Source organism: Amaranthus tricolor, chromosome 6 (assembly GCF_026212465.1).
Source record: "Amaranthus tricolor cultivar Red isolate AtriRed21 chromosome 6, ASM2621246v1, whole genome shotgun sequence".
Classification (NCBI taxonomy): domain Eukaryota; kingdom Viridiplantae; phylum Streptophyta; class Magnoliopsida; order Caryophyllales; family Amaranthaceae; genus Amaranthus; species Amaranthus tricolor.
The window spans coordinates 19593478-19619668 of record NC_080052.1 but is presented as its reverse complement, the minus strand read 5'-3'; the positions used below and the strand labels follow the sequence as shown (position 1 = coordinate 19619668).

General features: G+C 33.9%; 2 protein-coding genes across 4 annotated transcripts in view; one reads left to right on the top strand and one right to left on the bottom strand.

The window, feature by feature from the left end:
• Positions 1 to 26191, top strand: part of LOC130814806 (oxysterol-binding protein-related protein 4B-like) — a 988965-nt gene that overhangs the window by 368828 nt on the left and 593946 nt on the right. The window lies entirely within an intron of this gene.
• On the bottom strand, positions 1293 to 15228 carry LOC130814789 (zinc protease PQQL-like). Of its 2 annotated transcripts, XM_057680992.1 has the most exons (21): positions 14751 to 15228; positions 11743 to 11989; positions 11518 to 11643; positions 11078 to 11215; positions 10846 to 10980; positions 10454 to 10711; positions 10250 to 10387; positions 10090 to 10159; positions 9788 to 10001; positions 9199 to 9304; positions 6355 to 6588; positions 4729 to 4893; positions 4484 to 4633; positions 4307 to 4398; positions 4108 to 4189; positions 3928 to 4011; positions 3312 to 3428; positions 3121 to 3231; positions 2409 to 2489; positions 1945 to 2145; positions 1293 to 1819 (listed from the first exon to the last, which is right to left on the bottom strand). In XM_057680992.1, exons 1-21 carry the CDS (start codon positions 14957 to 14959, stop codon positions 1763 to 1765), a joined length of 3015 nt encoding a protein of 1004 aa, XP_057536975.1. In that variant the 5' UTR covers positions 14960 to 15228; the 3' UTR covers positions 1293 to 1762. The 2 variants fall into 2 exon arrangements, with proteins under 2 accessions (XP_057536975.1, XP_057536976.1); XM_057680993.1 differs by lacking the exon at positions 11078 to 11215.

The following is a 26191-nucleotide window of genomic DNA, read 5'->3' as shown; positions in this document are numbered from 1 at the left end:
GATTATGGATCACGAAAAAGAAAAAGGATTAACACTTTAAATGGGGGAGGATTGTTGTCATTTAGAGCGTATAATGCTTCTCGGAAATAATAAATTAAATAAATCAAATAAATTAATTAGATAAATAATTAATTGAAAATATCCCAAAATTGTAAAGTTACTTATTTTGTGGAAAGTGTTCTTCACGGATCGCGAAAAGGCTTGCGGGTCGCGAGTTTTCAAAGCAAAGTTTATGTTTTGTAAAAAACACAATTCGCGGGTCGTGACTTTTGTCACTGGTCGCGAGTTCGCGGGTCACGAAGTTTTTCACTGGTTGCGAGTTTCGCGCTGGTTTCTGCAATGTTCGTTTTATTCGATTTTGTTAGTTATAATATAACTACCTACGGTTAATATGGTTATATTAACCGGATATATTGGGATGGATTGATTGAAAGACGACAATCGATGTTGTGATTCATGGAGTAAAATGTTACTTCGTGAAATAGTGTAAGCTCTTCTATAAATATAGAAGGCTTGTGTGGTTATTCACTACATGCAATTTTTGATTTTCCTTCTCTAGCACTTTACATAGAGAACTTGCAATCTTCGATTGTAATTTTCCGTTTTTTCTTCCATCTAAGTTTCTCTTACATCGTTCTAAGTTCCTTGTACTAGGAATTTAGTGTAATTCTTTGTATCTCAGAACATATTTCCTGTTTATATTTTCAAGCATCGTAGTAAGGAGAAAATGATGTTTTAGGAGAGAACAATTCGCCTAGAATTAATATTAAGTTCAATACAAAATATTCTTGTTACTTTGTTCGAGTTTGAAGATTGGTATCTTGGAGTTTTCGGTGGTGTACATAAGCATAGTTTTTGATTGTCATATGTAATTTGTTTTTTCTACAAACTTGTAACTTTATTTTATTGTTTATTTAAGAAATTTAAAGTCACATTTTACAATAAAATTTGAGATCCTAATCCATATCTAAATTTCAAATCGGATATCTGATCCCAAATATAATTACAAATCGAATATTCTAAGATTCGAATTGGATATTCGGATCATCATATAGTTTTGTTCAACTCTAATTAATAAAAGAACAAAGCCAAACCACAATCTTGATGAGGAGACACTTATCTTGGAATAACTTTCCCAAAAAGTTTATTTTGGGAAATTTTAGTAAAAAAGGCTTGTTTTAAGAAAAATTCCAGTTTCTACATCCAACACATTTCCAAGATAATCAAAGCTAAATGAACAACAATCTTTACATATGGCCAGGATGTGTGTAAAATGAGTTAAAGCATTCAAATAATGCAATGTAAATCCTTCATAACTCTGCTCTTCATTTCATTTTACTCATACTGCAATACAATTATTTATTATACAGCCATCTATACACAACATCCAATATTCCAATTGGAGAATCTCAGAATCATCAGAATGGGGTTATAAAGTTCGTGTTAAACCTTGTTCTTGCAACCCTACAAGGGGTGCTAATAATCCTTATATGCTTAACCACATAATGGTTGCCAATATGCCATAGATCCCAATAAAAACTACCACTGAATTATTTTAATATATATAATGAAGCTGCTGTACATACAAATGGGATGACCCAGATGCTTCAATATCAGCTTACCAAGGTTTAATGTTACAATACATCAGTAATGACCAGATAAATGTAGATCAAAGCGAATCTATGAAGCTCAAGGTTTCATTGATGGATTCCATTTCTGTTCAAACGAGAGACTGGTTGAACGTGCGTGAAAAAAAGGAGTATCAGTGGTGAATGTGAATCTGTTTTTTGTCAAAAACTCTCCAAACTTTGTCCACAGTCTGCACCAGTCGAAAAATGCCATCGTCAGAGAAAAGCAAAACCATAGAGGTCATATAAACTAGCAAAACAAATGCTTTGTACTTGGGTGCCGTGGTGGCATTATTAGTGAGCATAAAACAAGTACCTTGACATATCTACCGTAATATTTTTGCTTAAGTTGGCTTTTCAGTTGGTGCTTTAGTAAGCGGAAACGGTTTGTTTCTGGAATTAAGGTCACTGAGACATAATGTTTCTTGCAAGGATAGGGTAAAATTTTCTGTAGTGCCCATTTTGCTGTCAATGGAGAGAGTGTTTGTCGAGTTCTTCTTCTTGCTTTGTCCAGTAACTGCATATAAACAGACAAGAGACAACATAAATTTTCTGTTCTTTCTTTAAGAAACAGATCTTCCAACACTTCGCGACATAAAGAAGGAAAATGATTTCTTCTTCCCGATTCTCCATTACCTCCCTTTTCCTCCTTTCATTCCCTCCCCTCCTATATTACTATCCAAAATTTGAAACAATGTGTAACTGGACGACATAAGTGCAAAATAGCACAAGGAAAATATGAAAACAGATGAAGAGAATCCAAGCTCACAATTAAAATACCTGAAATGTAGATCCGAGATCACCAGCATACAACCTGGAACGATAGCTTTTCAAAATCTGAAAAAGCCAGTATATATTTCCCTGAAGGAGAGCCAAGAGAATTACTTAGAAAGGGCACAAGGTGCACACAGCAGACATTTACTTGCGAAAACTGACTATACATAGATAAAGCAAATATCGTCTTTGACCTGTATCCTGTCGTGGGAAAATCTAAATGACCAACCCTCTGCAGTTCTTATTTACGACAAAGTAGCATATTATCATTGCTATTAAGATAACAGGTTTGAAGGAAAAAAATTTCATTTGTCATTGGGGTAATCTTAACTACATCAGGGTCGACCCCCTTGCAACACCTTGGGTGTCAGTATTCTAAGAGGAATCAGCACAACATTGTTGATGACCTAGTTATGAAACGAAGCACATTCATAGAACTTCTGTTTGGTAGTAAGAGAATATTGAACTCAAATACTTATAATACTTTTAGCTGCTTAAGATAAAAAGAGGAAAACTGTTCCAAGAATTAGAAAAATCAAAATTTCTAATTAAAACTCAAGCACAAGCCATATCTTTGACAATTGTATTGTCGCAGAAGATTATGTTCTGTTGTGATAGGTCAGGAGTTGAAACTATTGGTCATTTCCTAAATAGGGGTTTCATGCGAGTGTGTTATAGCTTTTCTACCATTACCATAGTTTTAGTTATTAACAACTACCTGCAATTCATTTTCATGATCCCTCTGTTCAATCTCAAGTACCGCTAAAATATCTTCTTCTGAAGGTCCATGCTCTTGGAGATGCATTATTTCATCCAGTGCGATATCAACCTATCAAAATTAACTTGCATTGACTTATATATTGTAAAATAAGCAATTATTTACTATTAGATACAATTAAGTGCACTCACCAGTGAAGAGGAGACAGTTGGATCACATGAAAAATCAATGGTTATCTCACCTTCCAGGTCAGCAGTTTTTGATGGCTTGTTGTAGCCAAAGTTTGAATCAACACTTACGGAATATATCTGCAACTCACGAGATCAAACTGTTGGAATTTTTGAAGAAAATATCTTCAGATTTCGAAACAAAACTATGAGTCAAGCACTTAATGAATCCCTCATTTAAGCACTCCTTCCGTTCCTAAAATAAGCTAACCTTTAATTATTTCATGGAGATTATGGAGAATGAAAAATTAAAAGTAATTAGGTCGATATGGTGCCCAACTTTAGTGAGTAATTAGGGGAAAAGCTTGCTAAAGAAGAATGTTAAACCTTTTTGTGCTAGATCCTAAAAAAGATGTGAATTTTTTAGCAATGGACAACAATGCTCTTCCAGTTTATGAACCGAGAAACTCGGTATAATTATCAGAGTTATTTCAGCAGGGAACAACCAAGCCATCTAAGGTATTATGTTGTGTCATAGTAGTTAGTACTAATGCATTGTGAAGAAAAACTAGTTGAATATATTAGTAGTAATTAGTGATAAATCAACAATATTGCCAATAAAATAAATAATATAACTTACCTCTCCATACTTAAAACGAAGAGCCTGGGTCATTTTGGTTTGAAGAAGTTGGCTCAAAAATGTAACAAACCAGAATTCTTCCAGCTTGACAACAAATTTAACATAATAAACAGGAAGCAAACGCCATCAATTTATGTTGTTTGATAATACAAAAAGAACGGTTACCCTAGTCTTACATACCATGGTCTCACTGCACAGCTTTATATTATGAGCTATATGGATCGAACACTGTGCTTCTACCATAGGACTTCTGACAATTTCTCTGCATTAAAAACCAGCTCCTAATTAATTAGTTTATAAGCAGTGCATTCTAAACAGCACAAAGATTGCTCAATAAGTGGGGTGCTTTTCAATTATTGGAATGACTAAAGAGTATTACTTTACTATATTTACAGGAGGAGTGCAAGGTAGACCTTTGAGGTCATCCAAGTTGTAAAGGAACACAGGTTTAGAAGGCTTTTGTATTCCACCCTACACAGGTATTAATAAAGCGACATAAGGTTGCAAGCTCCCAAAGTCATGATTGGTTTTACAACTCAAGCAGAATAGAAATTACCAAATACTCCAGTATTAGCGGGTGTATCATAGCTGGATCAAGATTGCCAACAATCACAACAGTAAATGTAGAGGGGTCTTTGAAGCTATTGTCAAAATATTCACAAGCTTTCTTTGCATCAATTTTTGACAGGTCATTAAGATGTAGGGGCTACAGATAAATATTAACAATGCATTATAAAGAATTCTGAAATGAAAGATAAAATATCAAAAGCATCAAACTATAGTCTATAGATACATTGATACCTTATAGAAGTAAGAATGGCCATATTTAATTCTTGTTAATCGATTAGTGAAGGCATTGTAAGGATCTCTTTCTTCCGCACGAATAAATTCTTCTACCATCTGTACAACTCTTTTGAGATCTTCTTCGTCAGGTTGCACTCCGGTTTTGAAAAGTTGATAGACAAGCTACAGAGTACAGCATTTTAGAAACAGAGAAAAATTAAAGGAAAAACAAACTGAGTCTGAAACACTTGAACAGTTATGTGTTTGGTTTGAGTTTTCCAAAAAGCGATGAAAGCAGGAAGGTAACTACATATCATAAATGAAAGACAAGTTATCTAGTTGCCTAATAATCATCATGGACACCAGAGGATATTGAAATAATTTGCCAAGATCGATACGACACTTAGAACTTTGATGAACGATACTAATAACAATGAACTAAACAACGTTTGATAATGTAAAACTTGCAAAGAGACACAAAGATTTAAGGATGTTCACCCAATGATGGCTACGTCCTCCATCGTGTGTAGTTTCTTGTTTATATTATATCCAAGGAGTAAAAAATACTCTTACAAATGAAGTAATACAATTGAGTAAGAGATAAAATCAAAAGGCTATGTGTTTGGCTAAGGGGTTGTGTTTTATATTCCTTTGAGTGAGTATGAGAGCCCTATTTATAGTACTAAGTGCACTTAATGATAATTGCTCACTTAATACATGCTTAATGTTGAATAATGAATGATATGAAACAGCTCCAAGAATTTGAAAAGACAAAAACAGCATCATAGGTGAAACAGAGGAACCGCTCGACCAAAACAAAGAGCTCGCTCAGTCGAGCAGCTCGGTCGAGCGAGCTCCAGACAGCTTCTAGATACATTTTTTCTGTCCGCTCGACCAACCCAAGAGCTCGCTCGGTCAAGCGACCATCAGACTTCTTCTGTCAGATTCTGCTCGAGCAAAGTATCTTCCAAGACCCTTTGGACTTCTTCATTAATCACTATTAACACCAATAATTCCCATGAATACTTCAGTATAATAAATCACACTTTAAACACTACAATCATTAAGTTACCAACTTAAACACCCACATTAACATACTCATTGGATTCCATCCCAAGAGTCACATATGAATGCACACATCAATTGTGCACTCAAGTCACACCATTCATGAAACCATTCATAACAGATATACTTCAAACTTTTCCTCATCCCATATTGTGATAAAAGCAAGCAAGTTATCTATGGCCGGGCTATTGTAATTCAATTATCATTTATTTTTCATATAAGTACAAGACAGACGGCAAAAATCACAAATACATCCTTATTTTAAAGACCCTTAAAAAGAAACCAGCGGTGCCTATCTCCATTTGGAGTTTATATGAACATGCATTTTTGCTTGCAACTTTGTGATGAATTTTAACACATACATAAATATATTAGCATGTTTTGAAGGTGAGCATATATGTATTCTCCATTCAACAATGAATAACAATAACTCATGAAAGCCAACTAAATGGCTACTGTAGTCTTCCTTGATGTCTAGGATCCTGTGTAGCTCTAGTATCATACTTAATATCAATTCATCTGACAAACTCATAAACTGACACCCCAAAATAAACCCAAGAAAGAATTAGTAAAACAAACCTGCAATGCAGTTTCTAAATCTGAAGGTGAACAATCGCCAATGAAACTTCTAGTATATGCGCCAAGTTCTGTGGAGACACTAGCTCTCTTGCCAGCCAACATATCCTCTAAAACTGTCGGTTTATAGCCAAACTGGCCAATTTCTCCAGCAATGCTTGAACTTAACATGCAAGAATGATACTCATTTTCTAAAAGTTCCGAATAACCCCCATATGCGTATCCTTTAAAGATAACCTGTCAAACAAATCCCATTAAGAAGCTGGCCAAATTTGAATTGGAATGAAAACAATTTTTGCACCCAAATTTGCATTAAGATATGTTGATGCCTAATGAGTGGAGAAGAAGTACTCTAGTATCCATTTACAAGAAAAAGGAAGATGTCTAAGATTGTTCCAACAATCGAGGGATAAATCGCATGAGTGAAATTATGGGAAAAAGTGATATAGTACTATAGCCTTAGTATGAGAGACTTGCATATAGTTAATAGAACTAGACAACTAGTATGAGACAATGAAAACAATTCATCGTATGAAATAAATGATGGAGTACTATAAAACTAGTATAAGAGACTTGCATATAGTTTATATTGACTTAGAAAAAGCATACATGAAGGTAGCAAGAGAAGTACTTTGGTGAGTAATGACAAAGAAGGGTATTCCAAGAAATATAATTATATGGTGCAAGATATGTATCGAGACTTGAAGAAAAATGTTAGGACATGAGAAAGGGAAACAAAGGATTCCCCAATCATAATAAGCCCTCAACAAAGCTCAGCCTTAAGTCCATTTCTTTTGTAGCCATCCTAGATGAAATTACTCAATCAATCCAAGAAAACGTGCCTTGGTGCATGTTGTTTGTTGGCAACATTATTTTGGTAGCTAAGACCGAGGAGGGGGTAAATGCTAAGTTAAAAAGATGGAGACAAGAATTGAAGTCACATGTTTTAAATTAAGTTCAAGTAAGATGAAGTACATGAAATGTAACTTAAGTACAAATGAGATAACGATAGTTGATAGACACTATAAAGCTAGAAGACAAAGAAATCGTTCATAGTGGATACTTCAAATGCCTTGGGTCCATATTTCAAAGAAGTGGGCAAATTCAATAAGATATGACCTATAGAACTAAGTGTGGGTGGAAAAAATGAAGAGTGGCTACTAGGATATTCTGTGATCGAGATGTGCCCCTAAAGCTAAAGGGCAAGTTTTATCGAACAACCATTAGCCTAGCTATGCGAATTAGAATGTCGGGCTTTTAAAAATGATCATAATGGATGAGTTATGACTGAGCATAGCTTGATGGATAGAATTTGAAACAAAGATATATTAAGTTTAGGAGTCGCAAATATTGAGGAAAAAAGATGAAAGAAATTCGTTTAAGATGATTTGGGAATGTGCAAATCAGCAAACCAACAACGAAGACTTTAAAAGAGGGTGAGGAAGCTCTAAAGTAATTGGAGCCATAGATAATCAAGGCCTAAGAATGCCACAGTCCTAAATATCAACAATGCATATGAATTTCCAAGGAAATATAGCTCTTGAACCTTGACTACATGATTATTGATGGTAGAAAATTGTGAAACATGATCAGATTTCCTGTTTTAAAAGGCAACTAATCCACAGAGTATTAGTCAAGGATCTGTGCCATAGAGACACACTATATAAAGAGCTAGCAATGACTTGCGACCTGCTGTCGAACAGGTTAATAAAAGAACCTTTGTGTTCTAACGCCAAGGAATTAGAGTATAGTGAACTTAAACAGATACAACTTCAACCATTGAACAAGCAAAACTTAACGAGGCAGGGCTACGAGCTCCATCATCCAAATTCTTCAGAAGGCTTGACCTTAACATTTTAAGCAAAAAACCAGTTTTGAAATGGTTTAATCAGATAATAATAACTCAAATAATAATTCTCTGACCAGGGACTGATGTATTTATGAAGAGACCATCAGTCAACTTGTAAAAACATGAGGAATCCAGCAGGATAAAGCAATCAAATTGTCTCCCTATTAACAAGACGTCTCTCTACACCAGATAATTTAGGATACAACCACAGACAAGACATCTTTGGCATTGTTCTTCCTAGAATTTTTCAGGTAAATTTCAACATTAAAATGTAATCTTCAAAATCTTAAGAGATTAGACATAATAAGTGTGTTTTATTTTTGGTACAATTCTAATTGCCTCGGGAACAATGCTCTATTCAGATATGCAGGTTGAACATTTAGATCAAGACAACAATGGTGATTCCAGATAAACATTCATAATGCATCAATAGTATCTATCAATATCCATAGTTGAACATTCAGATCAAGACTACAATGGTGACTCCAGATAAACATTCATAATGCATCAATAGGTAATCTATCAATATCCATGGTGATGATACATATCTCACTCTTCACCAACTGTATCAAGTAAACACGAATAATGGAAAACTTGTTACGGACAATCATGTTAGATGAGCTTAGATCAAATACATAGATAAATGGTGAAGTTCACTATTGACCATGGAAAAATACAAATAAAGAATAAGATCCACACACTCGAGAGGAATATTCTTCGAAGTGAGTTAAAAAAAACTCCAAATTACACAGCAATTCTTTCATCTTTTCCCTCCCTAAATCTCCTCTATTTAATATGTTGAATATCCTATTTTTCATCCTCTTCTCTAGCAAAATGTTTTTTTATGAACCCATGATTAGCAGAGCTATAATGCTCGTTTAATAGTTCTCTTCCTTGGCCAGTTCATTGCAAAATATTACTATATGCATGACATGCAAGAATTAGGAAGAGTTTCAAATATTTTCTTTACACCAATACTATAGTAGACAAAACAATACCTGATCATTCTTAAAATCTGTAAATTTATAGCAAACCTTCATGCCATTTGAGAGAATTAGCTCTGTAACTCCAATATCTGGATATTCATGCTGCTTCTCAATCTCTCTGGAAATAATAACACCTAACTTCAAACTAAATTTCATCGAAGTAGATTTGTGATACCAAATGACAGACAACAATGACTCAATGAGTAAGTCAAACATACTATGTTAAGTGTTAACACAACATCACAATTCAATATACTAAAATTACTGTAATCATTGTTAAATCTACTTAGTTAAAAAGTGATAATGAACTTCTGAGCAATCCCTGTCAATAGCGTTTTCCATAAAAAGATTGCATATGATTTAGCAATAGACACAAAAAAACTGATTGCAATTTCTCCAATATAATAGCCACAGTACAAAGCTATTATATTGTGTTGCCTTTTCTCCAATATAATAGCCTTATGATTAAGTTTGTAGGATTTTGGTTATAGACAAGGCTAAAACGCCCAAATTTATAGAATAATCCATACAAGTCGATATAATGTATTACAAGGAATCTTGATGATAGGCTCCAATGTGGCATGACCTAAGATTAACTCACCCAGGACTTGGCTTAACTGCAACAAGCTCTTCCGGAATGGCATCTTCTTTCCATGGAGAAAGTTTGCCATCCTTCTCAAGAGAATTTATCTCTAATTCAAGATCCCGAAGTTCTTTTTCTGTTACTGTGGCTCTAGGTTCAGTTATTATTATTGCACAACTTTTTGACATTTGTAACTTCTCTGAATACTGGGACACCTCAGATGCTGATAACTCTGTTTAGATTCAACAAATTGCAAATCAGATTTTTTCTTGAAGTTAGCAAAACATGAAAAGAAACTTAAGCATCTGATCTGAACTTACGGGGCAATAAACTTTTGAACAGCTGAGCCTCAAACTCAAGCCCGAGAACAACTTCATTGCGTAGAAAATGCTAAACAAAAAAGACAATTATAAGGTTTTAGCTGAAATGGTAAAAGGTGAATAGAAAAAAAATCAAGGAAAATCTAAAGAGCTACATTACTTGCAGATATTGATAACGCCAAGTGCTTGATTGCATTTTCTCACGATCAAGATAAGCGGACTCCATTTCCGCCATAATATTAGCAGAGGCAATTGATATTTCCCGCTCAGAAAACTCATATAATCTAACCCTAGCAAGCTGGGATCAAATGTATTAAATAAACATTAAACTACATGCAATCACAGAAAAACTATAAATATATACCTCAATTAGCACTGATTTCAAGGCTTCAAGTATACTTTTCTCTTTACAAGATGCAGATATCTGAACAGCTTTAACCGGACGAACTAGCTCCAGCTCTGAAGATGAACAACCAAAATAGGGTGGATCTTTTCTTCGAGAAATTTTAGTGAATCTACGGTTCAAAGCTGAACGGAAAACAACACCAATGAGCCAGTCCTTATAGTCCGCCACTGTTCTAAGCTCATCATTCTGCATCTTCCAGTTTATCTCCACTGTAGTCTGTTAAACAGTCCAGCCCAATTTAAATATTAGAAAATCCTCATTAGATATAACAAAACTTGCCACAGGCAACCATATTATATTGATCAACACACACTCTAAGCATTTGTGAATAGTAAATTCAGAAAACTCACTCCTGATGCTTCTGGTTCAGCTAAACATAAGAACCGTGTCTTATCATGAAATGGAATCTTATGTTCTGGGGCAATTGGAATTGCTGATGAATTTGTTATTTGACCAAAGTGCTGGATTATCAGCTCAACAACACTCTGAGGGAGATACAACAGAGAAGAAAAATCATCAAAAGATGATTTTAGTACAGAAAATGTAACTTCACAATAATGATTAAGATCACATGCAGGGAACCTCGGTATCAGGGAAGTCTCCCACGGCAACCACTGCCATATTCTCTAACCTGTACCACTTCTTAAAAAATTGCTTCGCAACCTCAGCAGGAGCTGAGCGAATCACACTTTCCAGTCCAATTGGTAAACGTTCTGCATACTGTGCTTAATCAGACACATTTTTAAAACTCAAATGTTAATATTGCTTGCAATCCTTGGAACGCAATTGGAGCAAAATGAAGTGAAGTTGTACAACAAACACGTGGCATTTCCTTAATAGCATCAAGCAAACAAGTACTATAAAAAACATAACTAGAGAACGTTTTAGATTCAGAAACCAAATATCGTTCAGCTCCTCTTTCTTTTTCCCATTTTAATCCCAACTTCGGAAAGAACCAAATGTGAACATAAATATTTTTCAGCTCACAAAAATTAAGTGAAACAACTGGTGTACAACCTTACCTTTGAACCCTGCATTACTGAGGCAAAAGTTGCTTCAGACAAGCGGCCACTAGCATCTCTTCCTTGTCTATATTCTTCTAGGACAGCTCCTCTTTCTTTTTCCAAGTCCTCTGGAGAAATCCGAATCTGCAAGTAAATGAAGTAGATTTGGACAGCTTATTACAGTTGACATTGACATTAAAGTTTTAACAAAATAGATGACAGAATAAAAAACTGGACAGCAACCTCAGAACTGAATTCTGATAATATGGAAATAGCCTCGGACAATATCCCAGGCTTGTCAATAGGAACAAAAAGCTCATAAACAGTCTCATCAAAACTTGTATAAGCATTTCCACAAGCTCCAAACTCTGCCCCAATGCTTTCCAAGAATTTGACAATATCATGGTCTGTATACTTTTTGGTGGCACTGAAAGCTAGATGCTCAACTACATGTGCAATTCCCCGTTCATAGTCAGCTTCAAAAATGGAGCTGTCAAGGTACACATTATACAAATCATCTATTAAACATAACTTATTACAACTTACAAGGGTTCTAAATTTTGTAAGAATATTGAAAATGGACCTAGTATATCCATGGAGGAGAAGATTTGGATCACTTGCATGCCATTTGAGGTTCCACAACAAAAGCAATTAGCAATGAGAACCTTCTCAAGGTCTACATTGGTTTTTTATAATGTTGTTTCTCCTATTCTCCATGGTGTGACAACTCACTTATGCACAGCACATACATGGGATCAACAAAAATTCAATTAAAAGAACACAATCTTGGTAGATTCCTTTTTTCAAAAAAGAATTTGAGTTTTATTCATTACATTGACTGGTATATTGAAATTAGTAACCAAGGATAAGAGAATGTCATTGATCACACCATTAATTGGATATATCTACATGAATTAGGTCTTTTCTAGAGCCAGAAAATGACTTCTCATATATATCATTTAATAGTATGAGTGAGAAATTGATCATATTAGATTCTTCCATTTGATCAACTTTATCTAGAAAAAGAAAGGATCTTAGGCGATTGAGTCACTTAAGTTTGTTAATAAGCAATTCTCTCTAAATGTAAAAATCTCCCCAAATGTAAATAGATTCAGAAGGAAAATGTTATTTTTCTTCCTCACTTTCTTTTTCTCCAAGACAAACAACGGAGACTTCCCTTTTTATTTACGCTCTTTGTTTTTCTCTTTTGTCCCTTCCTCTTTACTCTATTTCCTTTCCATCTTAGACAAACAAAGAGAGACTTCTTCTATTATCTCCTTCCCTTCCTTTCGGTTTTCCCTTCCCCTTCCCTTATATCCTTTCTCTTCTTAATTGTTATCCAAATAAAATGTAAATGCTATATTTTCTCGTTTGTATTTTCATTTTTTCCATCATTATGAGTGATCATATAGGAGTGTCTTTCCAAAGACATATAAAACAAAGAGTTGGTAAGCGAAAATGAAAATATCACAAGGTTCGAGACTTGTATTAATTAGATGAAAATTCATTTACAAATATTCTTAAATCTAACCTATTTATTTATTACGTTACTTGAAAACGTGTGGATATTAAAAAAAACCTCAAACTAACACGTAAATGATCTGTGGAAGGCTAGAGAAATATCTGACAACTCACAAGAGAACTTGAAGAAGAGTTTATGAGTTACTATCACATATTTGTAACTGTTAGAATAAGTTCAAGATCTTAAATCTTTTGTACTTCATCTAAAATCTTTTATAATACAAATCGTGCTCTAATAACATGATCTAAATCGACACAGAAACAGCAAGGACAGAGACAAGCAGACTGACTCACTTTTCCTAGATATTAACAAGACCAGAAATCTACTAGCAAACAATTTAGAAGTCCACACAGACAAAAAAATCAGTAGACCAGAACCGTGAAAGAAGCTTCATAGCTCCCTTTTATTGTCATCAAATCAAATCAGTAAGCATTGATTTTTCAGGTACTTAAGAGAGAAGGAAAAAAAGAATTCTTCATGTGGAAGAGTTGGCCGAAGTAACTAGTACCTTTCCTCACATGACATGTTCACTGATTGCCAACTCTTACAATAAATAATCCATCGTATTCACTATTATTGTCCCTTTGCGCGTTTACAATGCACTTATTCAATCGTAAATATCTTAAATCGTGTTTAATTAAAATTAGAAAATGTTGATTTTAATAAAACTTACATTAAAACGAATCAAACAAAATCCCACTTGACTATGTTTTAACTTATATATTAACAATAAAACATAAATTAAAAGTGATCAAAGAATAGTATCAGAAAATCAAATTGGACAATAATAGTGAATAAGGAGTATCATATTTGTATTAGGGGTTAAGGGACTTAAGACCTAGAAACACAACTTCAACCGTTCCACTCCCTCAATGGCATCGTGGTCATCATGTATATGAGCTTAAACTAAAGCATTGAATACAGATAAAGATAACTTTAATTCCCACTTATATGGTGCACGAATCAGGTTCGCTAACAACCCTACAATTTTCAAATAGTGAATACACTCAAATCATTTATTAAACAAACCATAAATAAAAGCCTACAAAAGAATACATACTACCTTATAGCCTTAATGTTGTTTCAATAACAGCTCTCGTAACAGGTTTGAATGACGCGGTAATTGAGGTGAAGTGATTGTTTTATATTATATATCAATCAATACACAGTTTTTTATGACTTTACAATACATATTAGGTTTCATAGATTTGAAAACTATGCAATTCGATCAATGATACACATTTTAGAATTTGTCTATCATCAGTTCATCACTCAGCTAGCTATCTCATTATAATTTAAAATTGATTATTGATTATTCATTATATTAATTAAAAAAATGGGGATATAAAATTGATTAATTATAATAATGGAGTAGGAATAACCCATTAGATAAAACCAACACAACTCTGGCAGACCCAATTTATTATTAATGTTTAATTTTTTAATGACATCGTTTTTTCTCTCATTTTCCCAAGTAGTCTACCATTATTATCATAATAAAAAAATTAAATGTCCTCATTTTTCTATTTTTTTTTTTAGTTATTCTAGTCATTTTGTCATATTTACTTATTTGAAAGTGGAACTTATCACTTTATTTCAAATTCATTAACAAACGATGCAAATTACAAATTACAATTTATCATAATTAATTGAACTAATTAAGTAAACTTTTGATTAATAATATTATGAATTGTGCATTTTTGAAAAAAAAGGTTTAAAAAAGACATACCCAACTTTAACAGCAAGAGCAAGAGCAGCACGCATTTGAGGTTTAGGATTGCAACGAACATAGTAAGTCAACCCATTTTCCAATTTGCCGCAATGAGCTCCGTATGGAATTTCATCCAATTTCTGATTTAAGTCTAGGTCTACTCTCTTTAAGGACTTGAATCTGTGCTTTTTCGCCAGTTCCAGAGTGGCCTTCGGTAGCACATCCATGGAGGCTTCTCTCTCCTCTCTCTCTTTCTCTGTGATAAGTGTAATTGGGGGTACAGAAACTAGAATCAGGATTCAGGAATGTGCTGTTCTACTTTAATGGCGGCCAATAGCAAATTGCGGGAATGTAATTGGTCACTATTTTGATTTCTATTGAAACGTGAATCCAAATTCCAGTATAAAAGTTTTTGATCATTGATATAGAAGAAGTATATGAAAAGTTTAAATTGATGATATTGGTTGCTTATTGCTATTGTGGACCCTGTCTTAGAAGTCCTCTAACAACGTCACAAACCACAACCTCGTTATTATTCTCATTTATTTATTTATTAAAAAATCATCTAAGTACTTCTTAAATTTTTAGCTAGTAACAAATATATCTCAAGCAAGCTCAGTTTATTAATGATTAATGTCTACTTACCTTATTTTTTATGCTCACTTATATTATTTTTAATGCTTATTTACCGTATTGTTAATGCTTACTTTTAATATTTTAAATGTCTACTTACATCATTTTTTATGCCTACTTACAATATTTTACAAAATATATAATGAACCAGCCCAATTAGAGATGGTATCTCATAAGAATTTGTGTTAAATTTTTTCTCTTTAGGTAGTACTAATAGTGGGGGCAGAATGCGTACTCAATTTACAATATCAAATTTTATATTTGTTATGGGGTCAAATAAATAAACCAGTAATTTATTTAGTCAAACCCTAACCACCCAACTCGGTTCAATAACTTCTTAAAATAACTACCAACTACTCATCATAACCTACCACTTACCCATCATACCCATGATTCCCACATTAATTCACCATCCAACCTCCATTTTACCATTATAAATACATGTCGCATACATCATTTGCACAAAACTAAGCTTTTATATTGCTATCGTTACACCACAATAAATATTCACCCTCCTACGTACAATTTATATTCTTGATCAACTATCCTTCAATTGATCTGAACTCATCCTACAATCCGTTAATCTTGTATTCATTCAATATAACACATTCATTAATTATCATATATTCGTTACTTTCGTTTTCTCGATCTGACTTGAGCGTCGGAGGGGTTTTCCGGGAGAGCACCCCCGGACAAGACTAACGTTGTATTGCAGGATTTGAGGTCTCATCAACGGAAGGATCATAAGCACTTTCAGCATACTGACAGTTACCCTCGATTACACCTTATATCCAGGTATTTAAATGTCTTTTGCAATTCCTCGTTTCATTACCGAAATAGTTTGGCGCCGTCTGTGGAAAGAAAAACATAAAAGTCATGGCTTTTCCAAAAAAAAAAACCGCAAATTAAAATCCACATACCCAAAAAGCTCCGTAAATCAACTGTGAAAACAAATCCAAGCAAAAAAAAAACTGATTGAAATAAATTACCCAGCCAAAATAGTCAATCCTAATTCCATCCTCTTCAAATTATCAAACAGAAAGAGGTCTCCAATTACAAACTTCATGTTTAAATAGGAGTATATGGTTCGATATTGGATAGCATAGGGCTTTATCAAGTAAGGTATTCCTGGGGATTCTTACAAACCCCTGTGTGTTTCATGAGCTCTTACTGTGGTCTTTCATTTACCATGACCATAAATCATATACTTACAAAACGCATCACTTCATTCTTGACTACACTGCAGATATTACTTTTTCATATTCTTCTAAATTGATGAAGAATGTATGGATATTGGATAAGGACTATTAATCGAGCACATCAATTGGTGTATGTGCTCTCAAACTCTCACGTTTAAGGAGGCTACGCCTTCTTGGTGTCATAAAGCAAGACATATCTCATTTGTTTACCCAGAGATTTTAAATTTAATTATTGACAGTCTTAATAAAAAGCAAAGGTTCTACTAATTGAAGGTCGGTTTGATGCACCTTCTAAAGGGTTATTAGATCCGTAGAACGTTTCCAAACCAACTTCAATTGACTAAAAATTTCAGTCTTAATGTTGAAGTTCGGTTTGATGCACATTCTAAAGGATTAGATGACCTACAGAACGTTTCCAAACTAGCTTTAACTAAGTGGTTTCGGTCTAAAGGACCATCATCTTATCTTTACTGTGTCGTATGAGAATATTTCCTGAATTTTTCTCGGCACCCATTATTTTTGAGGATTCGGAAATTATTTGTTAATGATGAAGATTTGATTTGAAGATCATTTTGCTATGAGGAAAAGAAGGTTCCCACTCGTGTGTGACCGTCTAATTATGTGATATATTTAATCCAGCTCTTTAATTTCACCATTTTTTGTCAACTCCAGCTATGTGACCGTCTAATTAATAAGCTATATATCATAAGCGATTCGGATGTGATGAGTCATTATGTACCATCGAATAGCCGGATTCTCTTGTCTAAGGTTATTATACAAGTTTTGTCTTTTGCCGTATCATCAATTTGTCCGAAATATTAAAAAATCGGACCCCCCAAGGGCCTCCAATAATTTCGCAAAATTGTCTGAGTATTGAGAGTAGCTGAGTTATGCTATGACCGAATCATCGAAGACCCAGTTGAGTAATTGTCATGATGTATTATTATAAAGTCGGACACAAGTTCGGTTTGATTCACCTTCTAATGGGTTATTAGATCCGTAGAACATTTCAAAACCAACTTCAGATGACTAAAAAATTTAGTCCCAATGTTGAAGTTCGGTTTGATGCACTATCTAGAGGATTAAATGATCAGTAGAACATTTCCAAACTAGCTGCAACCAAGTGCTTTCCGTCAAAAAAATTAGTCCAGATATTGCCCAATTCAATGTATTGGTGGAATCCGAATATGATCTGACAATGGTTCAACCTATCTACATCGAATTCTTGGAAAACTACCTACATTCAATGTATTGGCTGGATCCGGGTATGATCTGACTGTGGTTCAAACTATCTACATTAGATCCTTGGAAAACGACCTACATTGACTGTATTGGCTGGATCCAGGTATGATCCGACGGTGGTTCAAACCATTCACCCGTGAAAGAACAATTTGAGGTGACTCGATACATGGAGAAAAATCATCATCATCGCCTTCTAATGAAATGCTACATAAAGGATGCAAATCTTTGATTAGTATTGCCAAGTGAAGAATATATTATATTAATCTATATATCGGGTGTTTATATTTGTTATATTCATGGGTCAACATGAAAAGTGATGAAGTATGATATTGACACATATTGGAAGAATATTATATTATTTCTGCATGGGAATTCAATACTTCAGCATTATTATTCGTATTATATCGGGTCTTACTTACATGTGGTTTTCAATGATGAATGTATACAATCATCTGAGCTTTCACCTGGTTTGAAAGACATATTATTATTATTGAAGTCCCAAAACATGGGCGTCATTTATTATATTATGGAATCATCTGAGCATTCAAGTAGTTTGAAGTCATATTATTATTGAAATCCCAAAATGATTGATTTCGGGCGATATTTTCAAAGTATTTATCTTAATTATCAAACTTTCACCTAGTTTGAAAGTGAAATCCTTGCGAGTGTCACCTAGCTTGGTAACTCGGACTCTTATGAAGCCCCCAAACGATGATTTTAGGCGTTATTTGTCAATGTATTCATAGCGAGTATCACGTAGCTTGATAACTCGATCACTTATTAAGCGGACCTATGTCCGATCAGTATATTCATCAATGTTTTCGAAGGATTCACCTAGTATGATTCCTTATCTAAGTCCCGGGTGATTGATGGCTGGGCAATGCGGACCTATGTCCGATCCAAATATTCCTTAAATGCAGACTTATGTCTTATCCGAATATTCATCAATGCCTTCGAAGGATTCATCTAGTATGATTCCTTATCCAAGTCACAGGTGTTTGACTGCCAGGTCGTATCATCATATCAGGCTCAAATGCCGAATCATTATATCAGGCTCTAAAGTCGAATCATCAAAAGTGGCCCAAAGGCCAAATATTTATAATTCATGGGGCTTCCACCATCATGGGCCCATCGAGGCAAGAATTCGAAGTTTACCTTATTCGGACCTTATTGCATGGTTTCTTCCGAATATTTATTTGATCTGCATCACAGGTATGATTTTTTCCGTATAAAGACTGATACCCTCGCTACATTAAATTCCCTCATCTATCGCTCTTCATGCGTGGGGCTAATGTTATGAGGTCAAATAAATAAACCCGTAATTTATTTAGTCAAACCCTAACCACCCAACTCGGTTCAATAACTGCTTAAAATAACTACCCACTACTCATCATAACTTACCACTCACCCATCATACCCATGATTCCCACATTAATTCACCATCCAACCTCCATTCTACCATTATAAATACATGTCGCATACATCATTTGCACAAAACTAAGCTTTTATATTGCTATCGTTACACCATAATAAATATTCACCCTCCTACGTACAATCTATAATCTTGATCAACTATCCTTCAATTGATCTGAACTCATCCTACAATCCGTTAATCTTGTATTCATTCAATATAACACATTCATTAATTATCATATATTCGTTACTTTCATTTTCCCGATCTGACTTGAGCGTCGGAGGGGTTTTCCGGGAGAGCACCCCCCGGACAAGAATAACGTTGTATTGCAGGATTTGAGGTCTCATCAACGGAAGGATCATAAGCACTTTCAGCATACTGACAGTTACCCTCGATTACACCTTATATCCAGGTATTTAAATGTCTTTTGCAATTCCTCGTTTCATTACCGAAACAATATTGTTGTTTTATATACTTTTACTAAAAATTATATGGTTGAAAATATTAAAAACTCAATATGTTGCAAAGGTGTGAAGATGGAGGATGTAATTATGTAATGACTCAAGATGTATAAGTAGCAGCAATCGTGAAAGTGTTCTTTTATATTGCTTACTCTTATTTATTTGTGAAGAAATTAAATAAGCGAAAATTAGGTATTTGGCCAGTGAATACTAATTTTATATTAATTAAAAAATTATGAAAAGAATGAATTATTCTAGGTAGTTTTTCCTTATAATAATAATAATAATAATAATATGGTATGATTACAGTTGGGGTGTAAACTTCTATTGCATTTTTAACTATGAAATCTATGCATATTTTTACATACAAGGTAGTTCTAAGGCCAAATCCTATAAAAATAGAATGGATGCTGTAAAATAATTTTGCTCAAGACAAGAAGAAGGAAACTATGAATATTTGATGTTTTTATACCTTTATGAGATGTAATTTTTAATTAAGTAAAATCCACAATGGGGTTTGAATCAAGAGTGTTGTCAAAGAAACAAGAAAGATCATTTCATGCCGAAATTGTCAACGGTTGATGTGAGCCACATAAATGCAGTATGTAGTATAAAAAGCATTAACTCATGGCATTAGTAGAATGTTTACAAAACTAATATAAGGTTATGATACTTGTTGGTCAAATGCCTCTTTGACTTTCCGAACTTCACTAACAAAGATGACAACACCAAGTATATATAGCAGTAAAGTCTTAATACAATAGATAGTCAGATAGATGTAAGAATATATTCAAACCAAACCTATCATAGATATTTGTTGTTCTAGGTAGTCATGCAATTGTATGGTATTGAGGTTGCCAACACTTGTGTATCTGTGCATGTTAGTTGAATCATAGTGCGATTTTTTTGGTCATTTGATATTCATTTTCTCTTGTTTGATATTTTGGATCAACATGTTTTATAGTAGCATTTGAGGTGATATACTCTTTGTTTTATTTGATGATGGTGTCATATGCAGCAATGTCATCTTCAAATAAAGTGGCTTTCATTACAAAATCTTGTTTATATAATAACATTTTAACCTTACAAATAGTTTTATTGAAGTATATGAAAGTTAAAGTTGTAGTATGAAGTAAAATCTAAATACTTTCGTATCTTGAAGCACGAGGTTTTTGATATTTCTTCTTTTCGAAAGATTGTAAGGGGCTCGATTTTTCTATTACTCTGACTTTGACTTTATGAAGTGGTGACTTGTTGTATATATAGTTGGAGAGATAATCTGTGATTAGAAAGGTATAAGAAACGTGGTATTAAAAACAAAATGATAAAAGGAATCTTTATGTATGATAAAAGAGAAAAATAGAATAGTTAATAAAGAAAAAAGATAACTATCTTAAAATTACAGATTATAAAAAGGTTGATAAATATATGTACTAAATGAGGCAGAATGAATAGCTAAGAGTGTACTGAGGTGAAGCTATTCTTGTGGCATTTTTAATAATAAGTAGTAATAAGCAGTAGTAATATAAGCAATTCAAGTAAACTCAGCTTTTTCATTTTCGAACGTTTGGTTTTGGTCATGTATTTTTATTTAATAATTTTATGTATGTAATATTTAATTGTATATTTTAATAAATAACATTATTCTCTGATCTCAAAAATTTATTTTGAGATATGATCCATGATTTGTAGTAATTATATTATTTTTTTGAAATTACTGTAATAATTGAAGTCACTATATTTGATTTTATATATATGTAAAAGATGTAATTCTGTAAATTAGAAATGCGACAAGAAACAGTTACTGGAGTTGAGTTTAGGATTATCTTATGTGAACTTGTGGATATCAACCTCATAAATTACACCTTAAGATATGTTCCAAATGGTTTGTATACAAAGAAGTAGATGATTAAAGAGGAAAGGATAACATTGCCTTTTGGTATTGTTGCATGGTGGACACCTATGTAATTGTGGATATGTATGTAGGAAAATGTAACATCTGTTGGCAAGGTAAAGTAGTTAATGTTATGTCTACAGTAATTGGTACTGCTCATGAGTAATTCCGCAATGGTGTTGGTGTTAGTTAGCTATGACATGTACCAAGGTAAAATATGTGAAGTGACATTAGGGGTTCCAGTAGGTTATGGTATATCTACAGTAATTGGGTACTGTTAATGAGCAATACAACACTTGTGTTGGTGTCGAGTGAGCTATGAAATGTGGCAAGGTAAAGCTTGTGAAGTGGCATAGTAGGGTAAAGTAGGTTTTTTTATATTTACAGTAATTGGGTGTTGTTCATGAGCAATTCAGCAATAGTATGGGTGTCAAGTGAACTACGATATGTGGCAAAGTAAAGTATGTGAAGTGGCATACAACTATTAAAACAGTAGTAAATCAACAATTCAGTAATTGAATTTGCAATGAATTTTGTTCATATACTGTCATAGATAGCACTAAAAAGTGTATGACAAATATAGAATATACAATGATAATCCAAAAGGCATATAACTATTAAAACAAAGATAAGGTACTAACCTATAAGCGAGAATTTGTAGACTTAACATGATCATTCAAGGTATCCTACATCAAATTCACCAATAATAGAGTCAAATTCATATACAGTCACAGATAGCACTGAAATGTGTATGGAAAAACTAGAGTATACAATGATAATCCAAAGGCATATAACTTTTAAAACGGAGACAAGGTATTAACTTGTTAATAGTCATTGCAAAACCCAACTTTATTGGAAATTGCTTTCTTTGATAATAGAAAGGATATGCGGAAGATTCTGGGGGTCTAAGTGTAATGCATGGTATGGGTACAAGTTCACCCTTGCAAAACCCAGTGAAAATTTCGCATTGTATAAGATTTGGCATAAACTTTCTACAGATAAGACTTGTCCCATTACATAAGCCACCAGATGGGTCAACATTGCCCAATAAAATAAACGGACAAATTAACTTCAGCGCCAACTTACATGGACTCAGAACAGCAGAACAAAAGGTGTTTAAGAACTCAGTTGTGTAAATGTTACAATAATCATCAATTAATGTATCAAAGCTCTTGTAAACGCAAGAATCTCCCACAAACATATGTATTAGTTTTGTGTTTATCAAATCTACATCTGTTTTTCTAGGTGTGAGAATAGCTCTATCTTCAAATAAAGAATCTTCTACCAATTGATTTGAAATTTAAGGATATATTATCTCTAAAAGTTGTTCAAGAGTATCACCAATTCTCCAACAGGTAAGCTTGTTTTGTCTGGAATGGTAACCAAGGAATTTTTCTTCAACCTGTAGTTTGCCATTTCCCAAGGATAATGAAAATTTTGAGAAATTAGGATCTTCTCGAGCTCAAATATTCTCTGTTAATTTGTAGCATGTGAAAAAGGGCCACAAATGTGAACTAACTAAGTTATATTCAATTATTTTATGTTGTGTTTTTTTGAACAATAGGAATAGTCTGACAAAAATCACCACCTAAAACAACAACCTTTCCACCAAATGGTACATTGGGAAAGCATAAACCTCTCAAAAGTAAATCGAGTGATTTAATATTTTCTCTTTGAGCCATTGTTGCTTCATCCCAAATGATAAGTGATTCTTCTTTTATTACAACAGCCAAACTTGTGTGCTTGCCAATATTACATATTACAGATTGACTACACTCAATTGGTATATTAAATCTAGAATGGGCAGTTCAACAAGTAAGCATATTAGAAGCCTCCATATCTGAGGTAGCTGTTAGGAGCACAAGTTTATTAAGAATACGTACTTTAGCATATAATGCTCAATACAAAAAAGTCTTACTAGTTCCACCAGGACCATCAATGAAAAACAACCCGGGTTTATTTCCTTCACATGGGAAATACTACATTTGTATGCACTTTGTTAGTCTAAATTTAGCAACTTTCTTGTAATATTACATGCTTCTAGAAGATTTAACAGCATCAATAACATCTTTACCTCCTTGCATTGCAGTCTCATAGTCGATGCAAAGATATTGGAGCCCATAATATTTGAAACTTTTACCCATGTTTTGTAAAAAGCCTTCAACTGCTGTATAAGTAAGCTCTAAAACTTTTTAGGATCACTTAAAAAATTCTTTTTGCATAATCTTCAGAAAGATTAGTGTAATACATTTCTCATAGAGAAGTAGGAGTACATGGGAATTCTAAAATTTTTTGGCTAATTCTTCTTTGATATCACAATGGGAGAAGTATTAACTATGGGAAAATTTTAGAAATCTAAAAGTTTCAAAGTCCTTTGGCTAATTCTTCTATGATCTCAATCCAATTTATATTACATGTTATAGTAAGAAAAATATCAAGTTTTCCATATATTTGTATAAATGTCATAGCATTTAAATACCTTTTCTTCATGTCTCTAGGACCACCAATAAATAAAGGTGGTGTAATGATACAACGCCCCACATTTGCAGTATTATATTCGCCACTATTCACTATTCGATGTGTCCATAATACGATGATATAATTCTGCACGTAGTTGCGAAACGTAAGATACCAGAAGAATGGAGGAACATCACACTTATCCCACTGTATAAAAATAAAGGTGATGCGCAAGTATGCGGGAACTATAGAGGCATCAAAGTTCTAAGCCACACAATGAAATTGTGGGAAAGTGTATAATAGAGAGGAGAATTAGACAAGAGACGGTGATCAGAGAGAACCAATTCGGCTTTATGCCAGAAAGGTCCACCATTGAGGCTATACATGTTTTGAGGAGGGAAAAATATATGGAACGAAAGAAGGATTTGCATATGATGTTCATTGACTTGGAGAAGGCGTATGATAGTATACCACGAGGGATAATCTGGGATAGCCTTAAGGCTAGTGGTCTCTTACAAAGTTACATCGAGGTGATACGAGACATATATGATAGAGTAGCGACTAATATTCAAACATCGGTAGGGTTAACAGAATCTTTTCCAATCAAAGTGGGCCTATATTAGGGGTCGGCAATAAGCCCATTCATGTTTACGATCATTATAGAAGAGATTTCTAAATCTATTTGGGAAACTATACCTTGGTGCATGTTATTTGCCGACGATATCGTGTTGGTAGCAGAAACTAAGGAACAAGTTAATGATAAATTGGAAGAGTGGAGAGCAGCCTTAGAATGCAAGGGATTGCGCATAAGTCGCACGAAGACAGTATATGTGATGCGACTTTAGTGGGACATATTTGATTGGGGAGCCAGAGGTGACCATTGGTGAAGAAGTTGTTGCATGTACGACCAAGTTTAGGTATTTGAGATTGATTATTCAAAGTAATGGGGTGATCGATAGAGATGTTACCCATCGAATACAAGCGGGTTAGCTCAAGTGGCGAGCAGCCACCGGGGTGAAATGTGATAGAAGTTCCCAAGTAGGTTAAAAGGTAAATTCTACAGAGTTGCAATTAGGTCTGCTTTGTTGTATGGGACAGAATATTGACGTGTAAAGAAGACTTTTGAACATAAGATGGAAGTCAAGAAATGCAGATGTTGAGGTGGATGTGTAGTCACACAATGATGGATAGAGTTAAAAACCAAGAGTTTAGAGAGAAACTAGGAGTTGTGCCTATTTCTTCAAAGATGAGTGAACATAGATTGAGATGATTTGGTCATGTGCAGAAGAAAACTTTAGACGCCCCCATGAGGAGGATCGAAAGTATTATAGTGAAGGGTAAGAGAAGTCGAGGAAGACCTAGGAGAACATGGGAAGAGCAAATAAAAAAGACTTAAACCTCTCTAAGGACCTGACTAGGGATAAAGGTAGTTGGAGACGTCTTATTCATGTCTTAGACTTTTGACACTCTCGTTTATTGGTGTTCTTGTTCTTGGCCTTTGTCTTATCATGCTTTTACTCGTCTTTTTACCTAGCCTTTTCAGTTATATGTTTTATTTTTATTTTTATATTTTATATTTTATGTCAAGACTGTGGGCTTGCGATTCTGACTTCAACCAGCAGTTTTCATGTAGGAACTATCTTTTAAGCATTCTTTAGAGCCGAAGGACGCTTTGGCCGCATCCTCCTTCAGGGGTATGGGTTGCTGCCTCCCTTCCTTCCCTAAACCCTGATCATAGTTTTCTATAAGCGGAATATACTGGGTATGATGATGATAATGATTTCTTGAACAAGTCGAGTGATTCTAAGAAGATAATTAAAAGGTCAAATTTAAAGTCGACACGCATAATATTTACGACATAAGACTCTATATTTCTTTTTTTTAAAGTATCTTGGGTTACTTCAACAATAATAATTAACACAACAATAAGTATGCATAAATATAATAACACGTATTGAGAGGAAAAAATAACATAAATGGACTTATCAAAAGCATCATCCATCAGCAAATCATTAGCACTATGAGTTAACTTAAGAGTAAACGGCTGGAAACTATAATCTTTATAAAATCTTTAACCATTGCAAACTTTTCTTAGCCCTTGATGCCATCATCCATAAATAAATGCTATATGATTTATCTGATTTACTACCAACTAATTT

Bases quoted from the DNA above. Each gene is read 5' to 3' on its own strand.
- LOC130814789 (XM_057680992.1), bottom strand. From the start codon at position 14,959: ATGGATGTGCTACCGAAGGCCACTCTGGAACTGGCGAAAAAGCACAGA. The intron at 4,634-4,728 runs GTATCAATGTAT...ATTTATCTGTAG, and splicing joins GCCATTCTTACTTCTATAAG to CCCCTACATCTTAATGACCT. The intron at 4,190-4,306 runs GTAATACTCTTT...TTTTTAATGCAG, and splicing joins CCTCCTGTAAATATAGTAAA to AGAAATTGTCAGAAGTCCTA.